Source organism: Dermacentor silvarum, chromosome 6, assembly GCF_013339745.2.
Source record: "Dermacentor silvarum isolate Dsil-2018 chromosome 6, BIME_Dsil_1.4, whole genome shotgun sequence".
Classification (NCBI taxonomy): Eukaryota; Metazoa; Arthropoda; class Arachnida; order Ixodida; family Ixodidae; genus Dermacentor; species Dermacentor silvarum.
The window spans coordinates 163,660,096-163,674,469 of record NC_051159.1 but is presented as its reverse complement, the minus strand read 5'-3'; the positions used below and the strand labels follow the sequence as shown (position 1 = coordinate 163,674,469).

The 14,374-nt window shown below is 48.3% G+C and overlaps 1 protein-coding gene across 10 annotated transcripts in view; it reads right to left on the bottom strand.

Moving 5' to 3' along the window:
• The window catches only part of LOC119456329 (protein couch potato-like), a 133,388-nt gene extending 119,214 nt beyond the window's left edge, over positions 1-14,174 (bottom strand). For 2 of the 10 annotated variants that reach the window (XM_049669746.1, XM_049669747.1), the window contains exon 1: positions 13,695-14,174. In XM_049669746.1, the coding sequence (XP_049525703.1) occupies positions 13,695-13,772 (78 nt within the window). In that variant the 5' untranslated portion in view covers positions 13,773-14,174. The remainder of the gene's footprint in view (positions 1-13,694) is intronic. The other 8 variants (XM_049669749.1, XM_049669750.1, XR_007467590.1 and 5 more) reach the window with 7 other exon arrangements.
• Positions 14,175-14,374: the final 200 nt, after the last annotated feature.

Here is a 14,374-nt window from a genome sequence, read left to right as displayed (position 1 = left end):
TAGCGATTAGAGTTGGTGCTCGAAAATTAGCATACGTCAGTAATTGGGCAACGTTCGTTTTCTTGAGAAAACTGAAACCTTTGTGGCCGCGTATCGGAGCTCCGCACCTTAGCCGACAAATTTGTTCAAGACAAACATCCTCTTCATCAATATCAGTCTATGTCCATTACTATACAAATACCTGTACGGAGGCCTCCAATTTCCCCAACACTGCGTCGACCGAACGCGGCCTGTCTGCAAATTTAGTAACTTCGTCCCTACATCAGGTAATTTTCCGCCATGCTGGACTCTGTTTCGCTTTCCTTATTATATCGACTGGGGTAAGTGCATGCTTTATCTTCCTTTTCTTTCTTTTTTGCTTGTTTGTTTTTCTGGAGTACGTTTCTGGAACAAAGGGGGGGGGGGGGGGGGTATACAGTCAAGCAGCATCGTAGCTACATGTACCCTATTCTACTTCCTCAACAAACAAATTACAAAGGTAATTTAGCGCGTACCATGGCTTTGTTTTCAATGAATTTGCAGCGAGATTGCTTTTTTTTTCAGCATCGTTTATAAAATCCTTTAAATCGGTCTTTACCTGGCAAAGGCCTCCACGGCAAAGGCCGAGACAACGACGAACCAGGCAAAGGCAAAGGCCGTTCAACTTTCAGTTTGCATCTCCTGTCGGTCGTTCTACCATTTCAATTAGCGGGCTTCCGGAGAACTGATTTGCCATATATCCTGCACCTGTCTTCTTCGCGTTTTGGACTAAATCGACCTCGCTCTGAGATCTGTTAGCCTCCTGGTTAGCCCAAGTGGTCGAGCGACCACCCCAGGAAGGCGTTGTTCCGGGGTTCGACCCCCTGACAAAGACAAATTTTTCTGAGAGCTTCGCTCTCTTTCTGAGAAACCCATATGGGTTTCCTTTGTAGCTTCGTGTTGCTCTTGGCTGACTGAAAACTTATCCTTTTCATTTTCACAATCTTCAAAGCTCGATGATCAACTCGGGTCACGTGAGTGCGTTTAACACATCTGCGGGACAATTCGCCACAACGAGCTATATATAGAAATAGTTTTCCTGCTCACATTACGAGCAACCGCGATGCCCAATAAGTTTTAGATACAAATATTCTACATGCGAAACTTGGTATTTTGTTGCTACTTGCACGCTGATGTAGAATTGATGTCATGTCCAGCATACATGACACCATACGCACCGACAGCAAGATTCTTCTTAGAAACAAATTAAACTTCCTTTCCAATTTTTTTTTTTTTTTTTGTGCGAAGCCCCATAGTGCGATATGCAGAGTTGCATAGTATAGCACTCAGAAGCACAGACAGCACCTATTATTTCTATAGGGTACATATGCGTCGGTTCAAAGCGAATGTATTGTAGTTTTCTTTATTCCCTCTCCCACTTCTTGTTTTTCTTTTTTCTTTTTTTTTGTGCAATTGAAGTGCACAAAAAACTTTTATGGCCGCTTAAATGTCCATTTTTTTAACGCAAAAAGTTGTCGCGGTCGCAGAAGCTCCTTACAAGGTTCAAGTTGCAAAGCGAATGGCTCAAGTTGCTTTAACCTAAACTGCAATCCGAGCTGAATAGCCGCTTCACCAAAGTTCTTCTGCATAAATCTGACGTGCACATTTTCCCCTGAGCGATACCGTTCTCTACTGTCAGTGAACCTACACGCCGTCTTCACTCCCAATCCGGCCCGCGTGTCATCTGAGCCGGTGAGCTTCGCAATAAGCGGCTCGTGTATATGTTCAACGTCGATTCAGTAGGGTTTCCATCCACCCGGATTTAAAATTTTCGACATCGAAGCTCGACGATTCGCATGCGTGTGACCCAGCGACCCAAATAGCGCAGCGCTTGATGAGGCAATCACGCGGTCAGCGCGTGTCAAATTGAACTTGTTGAACCTCAAACGTGTCCCCACCACTCTGGATAGGACAGTATTCGAGCAGAGGGAGTAAATGTAGTCACAGTGAATAATACTAGAAATATTTGGGCAAAGGTGAAATCGAATTTCCGAAGCGATTAAATAATGCGAGTATTCAAGCGCCAGGGTAATATATCCGAAGGAAACAGTAGTTAGAAAGAGAGCACCTTTAACAAAAAGCTCCGGCGCATAATTTAAAGGAGAGATAACAGGGACAGGGAGAAAAATTAACGCGAAAATTATTTGGTGCTTTGTGCAAAGTTGAAAATATCCCAACAGGCACATCTGCGGCTAAGACTCGCGAAGTTCCGATGTAGAGCAGAAAGGTGGATCTTCGAGAAGACTTTTTTCTTTTCAGAAGCCAATAACTAGATTGCAAGAATGGCGCATAACGGGGACCACTACACCCGGCTTCTGCTAATTTGTCTGCGCTATTCTAAAAAACGAAATCGTTGTTCTCTTCGCCTTTCGGTTCACAACACACCGCTCTGTATCTTTGCTGGTCTTCCGTTATCTGATAAACCACGACATGTCACTGTCTAAACAGCGCAATTTATAGTTAACGAAGGATTTGAATATACATAGACGATTAACTTTCTGTTCTTGATTTAAAAGCACTCCACTGTGAAGCACTCGTCCAGAAGGCCCACGACACGGCGGTAAGGTTAAACCTTGTATACTGTCCCGACGTGGGAGCCGCCTGCGTCATCCTAAGGGTTGATCTTCAGGACCTGAATAAAGTTATCATATCATACCATTAACTTTCTGTTCCGAAAACTTCATTAACGGGTACAAGAAGATTTAAATTTTAATTTAATATGGTAAGTCACTATACACAATATCAGCATGACGGCGCCAAATTCGAAAAAGTTTCCCTCCGAATGTGCAGAGCAGTAACACCAGGCATAGGTCCCTGCATACGCCATTAGTGCGTAGAATACGCTCTCCGAAGCAAAGTAAAAAGAGAGCAACATCAGCTGTTAACCCTGAGTGGAGGACGTCGGAGAATTTTCTTGCTATTAATTTGTCTCGATACAACGCGTGAATGGCGTGATCGACATCACACACAAAGACACGCAGTGTTCGTGTTGTGAAGAGTGAAGCCATGAGGAAAACCTTGAACTGGGCTGCTTGACTTGCTCTCTCTACAATGATGTCAATGCACATTTGCCTGTGAAAGATTAGGTCAGAACTTTGCATTTCCCTTCCATATGAAGCGAAAGTTGAAATGCCCCATTCCGACCTGCCAACAACATGCTACTTTAAATGGGCATTTCGTATATCTTAATAATTGCACCAACTGTTCAGCGTGCTGGCTTGTTTTTTCATGAGCCACCTGCTCTCTAGCCATGCTCGCAAGACACGATATCAAGCCCCCGAGCCGCGCGGTGTGCAGAGATGAGCACACGCGTTGACAGGGAACGCTCGTTGATGCAACGATCGCGGCCGTTGGGACACGTGAGGAAGCCTGGAAGCACGCACGCCGGAGACCGACGTCGCCTTGGCAACGGGGCAGAGCGGCACTACCGTTGCTTCCCACAGCGCCAGGTATATACCGTCGCACAACAGGGACACTCCCCCCCCCCCCCCCTCCCTCCTTCCGCCTGTGGCCTCCCGACCGCAGACACCGGCGTCACAGGCAGCCGTCGCGCTGAGGCTGTCAGCGATGCGTCACATCCGAACGCTGCGGAATGGAGGAGGAGGAGAAGGAAAAAAATCAAGCGGCGGCGACCGCGCAACCAGGAACAGTCTACGTCGCGCCAGGTCCGCGTTCTCCACTGCCTGTATACACACGATGTCCACTGGCCGTGCCAGTGGACAATGTCGACCGGCGAAGGACTGCGCGTCCAGCAAGAGGAGAGGCGTCGGCGCTGTATACCTCAAGCTCGCTTGGCTGCGCCGACGATGGACTCGCTCCACGGAGAGTGGTCCCGTGAGCAGGGGCCGACTCTTGGGACGACGACGGACGGCATGCAGTGCTGCGCGACCGTCAGTGCGCGTCGCCCGAAGTAGGGAGGGTAGAGGGTTTCAACAGGGAACGCTGGAAAGGGGGGAAGGGATTATACTGCTCTTGCCCACCCCCCCCCCCCCCCTGCAGCTCCTGCCTGGTGGCGCGCATTCTAATATCTACGACGCATTGTGGGGCCGCGGAACAAAGATGCCACGGGGTGTCACGCAGCCGCGAAACCGGCGCTCCGAAACGGCTGGCCGCTCGCGCAGAGGACAAATAAATAACGATGCCGCCGCTGACGAGCGAATAAATGCGGGAACGGGCGCGTATAGGAGCACAAAAAATATAAGAGCCAATAAAGGAACAGAAACAAGCAAAGGCCGCCGGTGACACAAAGGGGAGTCCGGAAATTGCAGCGATGCAGCCTTTTGTTTGCCGCTTTGGGACATGAGCGAGCTCGCCGTGCCAGTGCCGCTGCTGCACGGCCTTTCGGGACGTGCGCCTCCCCGCCCTGCGTCCTGCCACTGGAGGCTGCTACGGCCAGGGTTGCCAATTCGAAGGGGCACACCGGCCTCCAAACTGTGCTGTTACAAGATGGCGGGCACGTCAACACACTTCTCCGCAGTGATCAGTGAAGGGCGATCACTTATCGCCTGTGTTCGGTATCGCCTACCAAGCCCGTATGGGGCTGCTGTTTACCGAGGGAAAGGTAAACCGAGCAAGTTGATTTGGTAGTTCGTGGTAGCAGCAGCGTAAAAAAAAAGCAACAAAGAAACAAAAGTGAAGATGAAAGAACAGTACAAACGCGACAATACCTATAGCGACGTTTTCTTTTCCCTTTAGTTTGCTCCAACCCCATCTTATTGCTTAGCATCCCCAAATTCCTTGGTTGCAATGGCTCCCTCTACAGTGTTTTGCGCCTTTCATTGACCAACCTTCTCTCCACTTTAGGAATTAAAGGAGGGATGCCAACTGCTTTCACAGGAATCAATTCTTGTGTATTTAAAGAGGCAAAAAGAGTGACACTTAATCAATTTATACAGGCAAAGCATTTTTTTTTCAAACCTCTATTTATTCATTTGGCTCGCAAATGTTGCTTATTGCTGCATAAAGTGAAGGCCAAAGTACCCTTCTTGAACTCTACGCCGGAACGTCAGCGTTGATACGTCAGTGTAACGTCACGCGTTTGTCTATTGCAGTAGCGTAATTTACTATAATGCGTCTGAACTTAATGCTCCTCCTTAGTTTCCCTTTACTTTCATTTCTGACCGTTCTTCTACTTCCCAGTGCAGCACGCTTACTCTGTTTATGGAGTACGTTCACTCTATACCTGAGTCAACGCATAGTGCTTATGGCGTACGATACCTCTCGAAATAGGAGCTAAGTACATGGTACGCAAACAGTTACGCGTGCAAAAGGGGGTTGTTGCCACAGTCAACGCAAATTTTCGTTCAAGGGGCACTTTAAAGAAACACTATTAAAGCTCCTAAAGCATTCTTTCAGAACTCTGCGCTAACATCGCGCCAAAATATTAATTTTAATTTTTTTTTATTTACACCAGCGCCGTTACTTCAACATGACGTCACGCATTTCGAAGTATCTTCCTATAATTTAGCCGTTGTGGCGCAGTAAACGTCATTGAAACTTGCTACGTCTTCGGCTCCTTTAGAATATAATGTAGTTCATCTTTACCGATAAAACAGTCAACTAGGCCTGAGCAAACGCTGTCAAAATCCATGACGTCACGGCAACCACTGTGTGGGAACTTGACGGTGGCGTCGCCACACCGATTTCGTTATTGTGGCTTTTCTGGGTTCTTAAGCCTCCTCTCATGGTGATAGTAGCATTTTTTTTTAATTGTAGAAGTGTAATTTACTCAAACAGCTCGACGTAATTCTTTTTCTTTAGTGTCCCTTTACGTTCTTGCCATGATTCGCTATATACATATATAGCACATTGTGCTTCTGCGATTACCAAGTTTTTATTTTTATTCGCGTACCTAAAGACCCCCTTTACAGGAATTACATCGGGGGTTGAAAAAAAGCGATGAATGAACATTATACATAGCAACGCAAGTAAGCTGACAAGTTACCGCCAACATTGCATCGCTTGCAAAGCTAGAAAACCTGCCACGCCTACCGAAGGTGGCGGCTTAAAGAAGACATTAAGGTGAATAGATATTAAATTTTTATAGATCGTGACGATGTTGCTTAGGTTGAAACCATTTCGAAAGTCTGATAAGTTGCGAGGACCCTAAGTCGATGGCTGAGTACGGACCATATATATACGCGCCAAGAACTGTGAACGTATTAGCGACCCTGTCTGTGGCGCTAAGTGCTCGTCTCATATTTGACTCGGCTGAGGAGGGTTTTCGTACTCCCCATAAAGTACATGCATTGTGCTTATAAGTACAAGTGCAATAAGTGATCAAGGTATGCGATAACTCTCGGAAATAAAGCGAAATGTGGTACAGGCACTTAGCTCGCTTTGTTCGTGGAGCGGCGGTTGGTATTCAGCTTCGTTAATAGATAAATGCTAAACCTGAACGGAGGGGGGGGGAGGGGGGGGGGGCAAGAACGGACGCGGACAATTTCTCTTGTCTGCATCCATCTTTGACCCTGTCCCGTCGAGCGCTGGTTTCGTGACAACAAAATGGCCACGAACACTCCACCCAACGTGTGCCACGCTTCGGTTATCTCCGTGAGCCTCGCGACGAGACATCAGAGACCTCGCGTTATAAGCTCGAGCCGCTCTCCCGAGTGACGCAGCTGCCGCGCACGGAAAGCGCCGTCAGCCGGACAGCCTGCGCACTTTCGCCGCCACGCGCCATCGTGGGTCACCAGCTGCTCTCAACAGCCATTGCGCTCCCCCCTCGCGATCCCCACCGGGCGCGCACCCCTCAAATTCTTGTCTTCTTTACTTTTTTCGCGACCTTTCCTCTCTCCCAAGAGGGAGTAAAATTCAATTCGTATACCTGAGAACCATGTGCATTTGGCAATGAGCTATTCTTCCCGACAACAATAAAGACCATTATTCGAGATCACACGCGACCGGCACGCAGCACTTCCGCATAAAGCGCGAAGCAACATGTGCGTAGAAAGCACCCGGTCAGTCGTACCCGGCACAACATCCGGCCAGCTTCCAGCAGGATTCCACTACGTTCGCATAGGTTCCAATAGACTGAGATAACACCTTTCTGACGCGTCATCATGCAGATCGAGTGGCTGCGACGCACAAAGACTTGGAGGCTCACAGTATGCGATTTCGCGTCCGATCCGGCGTGTGCGACAAGTCGCACGAACAACCGCATCAGGCAGGTTCTATAAGCTTCCAGCGAATTCCAACCGCCGACGCGGGGATCATTAAGACGTGGTGCACGTCGTATCGGACTCCGCCGTCGAAGTTACGCCTGCCTTAAGCCGCTCACGAGTACAGCATGGAATTGTACACGATGCGACGTCCGGTACGATGTGCAAAGCGTCTGAAAGATCGCCGCTATACGCCGACTGTTAAAACCTGACGGAATCTGTTGGAAACTTGCATATACGGTTGTTGGTATGACAGGTCATATGTACGTCGATCGTACGCAGACTCATACCATCTGTTTGCTGCTTTTGGGTGGGCTGTCGTACAACACGTATAATCATCCACTTCATTGTCTCGGTCACAAGACGTTCTGTCGCTTGCCGTCAATATCGTCTGTTTGACTCCCGTGGACGATGAAAGAGCTTTGACGCGGGTTCCGCACAAGTGAAGCGCCCGTGTATATTGAACGTTATGATCAAGCGAAACAAACCCCGCTATAGCAGAAAGAGATCTCTCACCCCCATATGTTGCGTCTATCATGGTCCATTATGTTTCTCTAAGATATATCCGCAGCAATGACACACTCATCCATTCCTTCGGCCACATTAGGCACTTATATGGATAAATCAAGTCTAGTGACCAGGTGAAATCGTATGAAAGACGATTCAAGTGAACCTTCATCAACAACCGTTACACCGAGGGCGCCTCACTACAGACTTGACCGCTGCACCTCTGCATCGTGCGTGGATGTCCACCACCAGACCGAAACGAAATGTGATCACGTGAAAGCAAACTAAAAGGCGCATTCCCCTTTCCACATTCGCTAGTGTGCGTGGCAATGGAGTCGTTTCTTCATGTACTGTCACCCTCGGGGAATAGACCGCACTTGGCGCGAGAACCGGCTACAATTAATGACTAATGGCGCCAGAACCACTCTATATAGGTTATGACAGATAAGATGGAGATTTCCGGCTGGATTAATCAGTCCTCCTGGTTTTATTAGCGCAGCAGATGCGGAGAATGCCATGAATATGTAAGGGTAAAGGCTGGAAATGATGTGACTGTGAGAAAGGACGAGCACGACGAAGACTGAGAGCTCAGGGAGAAACAAGCAAATAATAGGGTAAAGTGGGAACAGTAGAACATTGGCCGATCTCGTACCTGATCACGTAAATGAAACCAGCGACAGAAGTCGCAACAGCGAAGAACAAAACGTAACGCTTCAGTTAATAGTTGACAGACCGGCGTTGTCCAGTGTTTTAGATAATTTTCTGCTTTCATATGAACCCAAGATAAGAAATTAGACCCCCGTACATGGTGAGGGCTCAGAACATGCGCCATTCTTAATAAGCCTCAACAAACTGCTCACGTTGGCACTCGCCCATTCCGGAAGGCAGTGACTGAAATCAGACTCCTCTACAGTATTGGCAACAGAGACCTTTGCTATCGTGATATATATATAGTATAGTGCGCAGATAGAAACAGCAGTGTTTGAGAGCCGGCAGCTTCCATACACAGATTCCGATCCAACTTTTCTTCTCTTTGGGTAAAGCACCACGCAATGCGGGCGCAGCTCGTAGCGGGTGCGGCCTTGCGTGGCAGGCACTTACCGCGAAATCAAGCCCCATTCCCAGTAACAGCTCACTTTCGATGAAACAGCCGTTCGTAAGCATGCAGTCGCTATTCGCGCACTCTTGCACATGAATACTCTGTAATATTAACATTAATAAAGTTCCTCCCTCAACACTGTTCCTGAATGCACTTTGTGCATAATTTTATGGCCAGGTCTGGCAGTAATTCATTTATTCTCTTCACAAGGAGAAAAACTGTCCCTAATTAATGGCAGTCGCGTTAAAGCACTTGATTCCCCAAGGCGCACAGACTAGCATTGAGTTCATCTCTCAGCGAAGCAGACTTAATTCCGAATGCAAAACAAGCTGTTATATAGATACCCTGACGAGAAAACCAAATCACCTCGAAATAATTAAGCCATACTTTCTCCTTGGTGCACTGAATACCAAACGCAAGTTAGAAGCTTTTGCACGTTGGTCTCTTGCGGCAGAGCTGTTTGAAAACTGAATTTAATTTAATCCCGGGGTTTTACGTGCCAAAACCACCATTTGATTATTAGGCACGCCGTAGTGGGGGACTCCGTGTTAATTTTCACCGCCTGGGGATTTTGAACGCACGGGCGTTTTTGCATTTCGCCCCCATCGAAATGTGGCCGCCGCTGCCGGGATTTCATCCCGCGACCTCGTGCTTAACTGCTCAACACCATAACCGCTAAGTTACCACGGCGGGTAGAAAGCTACATATACATATATTCTGTGCCCTGGGTTGCATTGAGCCTGTTTTGTGCACAAAACCCACCATAAGAACCAAATATGTGAGAGGCGTATAAGCCTATCGCACTTGATCACATAAATTTCGCTCATGTTGTTGATGTTCAAGGATTATAAGACACTTAAACAATCATAGGAATGCAACGCAACAATAATAACTGCGACTTCTCCGTGTAACCTCATGGCATTTTCACTGTCACTACAGCTGGGAATAAAAACTTATTTTTTCCCTGAAAACTGAAATATCACTGAAACGGGAAAGCAGATGACGCTACAAGTGTTCGCTAGATTCAAACTGTTCTCGTTTTGAGTCGAAAGTGATCAAAAACACGCTCTTGGTATACAAAAATGTCACAGCACTTTGCGCGAGGGCCATGGAGCGAATTGAAACTGTACACGCAGTAAAACTGCAGAGGTACACTTCGCTTTGGAAAACAAAATTTTTTTTTGTTCGAAATGTAACGACGTCAGTCAAAAAAGTGACACGCTGATACGATTCAATCTAAAATTGGCCGCCCGCCGAGCGAGAGGCAGAAAAAATCTAATCAGAAGCATTGCGCATTGCGTTTTTGCTTCTTTTATGCGCGTGACAAGGAAGCTTGACATCCACAATCGACAAGAAACGAGGAAAACGTGACAGACAATTACTCTGGCCTCCATTCCGACGAGTGCATACGCTGCAATGATAAAATGCCAGCTGTGGTCTGTAACACTACAAGTGGTCAAGCACAGTCTCAGTGACACGCGTTTTGAAAGACGTGCAGCAGATTTATCACTGACTGGCCCAAACTACTGCCCAACCCTGATGGCTAAATGAGATGGACAGTTAACGTATCACTCGAACGACGGAATTCGGTACCAACAACGTGCCACTTCCGTGTAGGAACTTTCAGGTGAGCGTCGCACACTTACCATTGTCATTTGCGCCGAGTTTTACATGAGGCGGTTGTTGTACGAGACACCGTGTGTGTAACGAGGCATCTCGATCAGTTTTAACCTACTGACTTTTCAAGTCTTCTATATAGACAGCCGTTAGAGATGCCTTATTCTCTACGAAGAGTTGTTTGTGTCGTGTATATAACATTGCTCAAAACATTTCTTTCCCGTCATGAGATGATGTAAACTCGGCAGTTATGAAATTTTTTGAACCAAACCACGAACACGTATACCAATTTCAAGGACAAGTTGATGTAAGATGATTCTCACTTTATAGCTGCGCGGCCGGTGCGCTTATTCATAAATTTTGTCAACCAAAAATTCACTCCGTACACACGATGTAAACAAATAACACGCTTCCTCACTTCATAACTTGCCGAAGTTCATTTAATGGTATATAAAACTTGAGCAGGCCAAGTGCCGAATGTCGGATCTGTGCGTTTGACACATCAGCTAAATCTGTTTGGCGCATGGTCAACCATCAAAAACGAACCAATAAATAGTTTGCCGTCGCTAACAGTCGCCATCAACGCGATAAGCCGCCGTCATTTCATGCTGCAGAATACGCCGCGGTTCTCGTCGAGTCAACAAAACGGTCTCCCATTGGGCTTTAATCTTGGAAGGAAAACAGCCTACGTCGTGTTCTGATCACTCCATCTCTGCTGTGCCACAATTCAGGTGAGCGAAGCAGTTATGGTGACAGTGGCAAGAGGCCTACCCCTCCCATCTATCCCACTCTTTAGCAAACCACAACATTGGTGAAAGCCTCGCCAGGCACTAACTTCCTCACCGCTACATTCCTAACTCGTGCAAAGGGACGACGGCAGCGCACGGCCAGCCAATTTCGGTCAGCCGTCAGTCAGTGTTGCTTGTTGCTTAGATGGATGCGCCGTTCTTGTTTGGGAACAGATGGACGTCCAATTTGGCGTTCTTTCGCATAAAGCTGTAGAGGCTAGCACAAAGTAGAGCCGCAGCCGCGCATGCCATGAACACATAAATCACTCACCACTATCAACCTAGAATGCCGAGTGAGCGCATATGTAGCGAATACACCGAGATCGCGGACCGGCTTCTAGTTCTCCAAGCTGGTTCGCGTGAAATGTTCACCGCGCACACTCCTTCTCATGAAAGAGCCTTTATCTCCATCGGTCCAGCGCCGGCCTCATAAAATTCATTTATACAAATTTTTGATCACCAGTGTACCCTATTTATGTGTATCCGTGGTTCCTGCCAGTGCCAGGTAGTTAATAGAACTTTAGTAACCTTCTTTCTTGTGTTCCTGTTTCTCTGAATTGGGCCATGAAACCAAAATGGCCGTTGGATACAACATTCTCAACCATGTTTTATTTCGGGCATATTTTCTTGATCGAGGTAGTTTTATTGCATGATCCGTTTACAGATTTTTTAAAATATACTATCTTCCAGTTTTCTTCGTAAGCTCGTCGGCGCGTCATCTTCCGCTTGCGGGTGACGTTCAGACGTAGGATTTGAACCTGCCTCCGCTTCAAATAAGTGCCAGTAAAGTATTCTTGCATCACTATTTTGCACAGACTAACAGGTGGTTGTGAAAGAGATCTGGGCCCGCTTTCAGAAAAAATTTCGTGCGGAAGAGTGTTTTTTTCATTCTTTTTTTTTTTTCATTGTCTAGTGTTCGAGTACCAGTTAATCATAACAGCGATCGCGCGTAATAGCAAGACGAGCGCTGCTTCGATGGCTAATCGGGCAGGGTAATACTTACGTAAGACAAGTGCGAATGCGGGCCAGAGTCAGGCCGGACATATCTTGAACTCGACTCCCGCATAGTGCGTAAGGAAGTTTCGCAGAGCCACAGACAATAAAAGGCCATGCGGCATGGAGTTGTATTCAAAATCAAGCCATATTCAAGATTTCTTCAGTGAGGGAAGTCGCTACATGTGCAGTCAGTACCAGTGAAGGGAAAGGACAATCTCTTGCACTCGCCTCTCTATTCCTGCTGCTATCCTCGACCCCATATCTACAGAGAGACTTGCTGTGAGTCTTCGCTTACATTGTATTGCGCAGCTTATCTACTCGGTGGTCTAAGTTAAAAGCTCAAGCACCTTGTTTGTGGTTAGTGAGCAGTCAGCGACGAAGTGAACGCAATGGGGATGGCCTCTGATAAAATACTGGTGTTTTTGTCCTGGTCTAAGGACAACATAGATATGAGAACGGAGGTGGACATGACGATGAAGTTGGAGTTCACTTCTTTCCGTGTCACGAAGGTGCTCTGGACATCAAGAGATCGTGGCGAGATTGATCGACATCGCCTTAGGAAAGCTAATATGTGAAATTCTCTCAAACGGTCAGCCGCGTCCCGACTTCAATGCCAGAAACGCGTTAGAACAGACCACATATCAAGCACGTGCAATCTGCGGTTGTGTTCACGTAACGATGGCGACAACCGACTTTCATAGTAAGCCACTGCCAGGTCACCATGCAGCTTTATGGACGCCGTCGAAGGGGAGCTACCAAGTATGCCAAAGTTGCTTGTATGTCAGGACCTCCAGATAACGGCTTTCAAGCTCTGTACAAGCATGTGGCTTCTAGGCGGGGGAATTTTGTCAACCATTTGTACGTGTAGGCAGCCAAGCCGCTGACATTAGGTAGTGCTGTTGCAAACCTTACGAACGCATCCTCTGCAAAGGCGACGAAGACATCAACGTTCCTAGTTTTAAAAAGCCAAGACGCGGCAGATTCGCGCTAGTGACCTTATACAAGCGAGAAACTTTCTCCTCATTTCCGTCAAGCGTCGTATTAACCTGAGGTACAATGATGTTATTCTATGGGCGCCTGGGCATGTCTATATATAGATGCTCTTCCAGAACCAGCGTCGAGAGACCTAAGAAGCCAGCGTGGCTCCAAAATCACCTGCCTGATAGCTTCGGCAAACCATTCAACACACGCTCGAGCAAAAGTATAAGGCGACAAATTCGAATGCGAAACCTTTGCAAACAGCGTATAGCGTCGCCGGCAAAGCATAGGGCAACTATGGCAACGGCGCTCTTAGACAGACGGCAGATGTTTCGTTGCATATATGCTCTCCGACAACAGCTGACATATATAGAGAGGTTTAAAAAATAAAGATTATACGAAAAAGCAATGTGCGCCTGCTCTGCACGGTCTCTGGCGGTGCCATTGTCAGGCTTTCTCACGCGGAGCACGCGGTTCTAGCCTCGTGCGTGCAAAGAGCGCGTGCCAGACAAGATCGCGTGCGCGACTCACCTCTTCCTCGGCGACCGTGTTGACGGAATCCATGCTCTGGCTCAGAGTCATTGAGCTCTCGGTGTTGGCCACGGACATGGGGGACGTGGTCGCGCTGCGCCGCTTTGCTCGCCTCTCGTAATCCGGCCCCGTGCGTGTGTCGTCGTGGTGATCGTCTCGTGCGGCGGCGTTCTTCTAGCTAGGCCTAACTGCGCGCATGGGGGGACGCGCCTCGGTGGGCAGCAGCGACGGCAGCACAGCGTCGTGGGCGCGAGCGCGCGGCGGCTCAAGGGCCGGGGCTCTGCTTGCCGGTGGAGGCGCGCACACCTGCAGCTGACGCGCGTTGCGCTTTCACGAGTCCGCCCGCGCCGACGGCAGCTCGCTTCAGATGCTCTCCTCGCAACAACTGCTGTCCGCCGGCGTTGCGCCTCGCTCACCGCCCATGTGCCCAGCGCCGCTGCTCGCTGGGCCGTGGCTTGCTCCTTTCGTGTTTTTTGTTGCTTATTCTCGCGTTATTCTTCGCCTTCTTTAATTCACGTCCCCCCCCCCCCCAAACCCCCACCTTAGCTTAACCCTCCCTCCAAGGGCGCACCTTTTGTGGTGCGCCCCACCTGACGTCACCGGCCCGAGCGGGCCAATGGCATCGCGCCAGGAGAGGAGGCCGCGCACACCTGGACGGAGGTAGGGGCAGGTATAGGGGT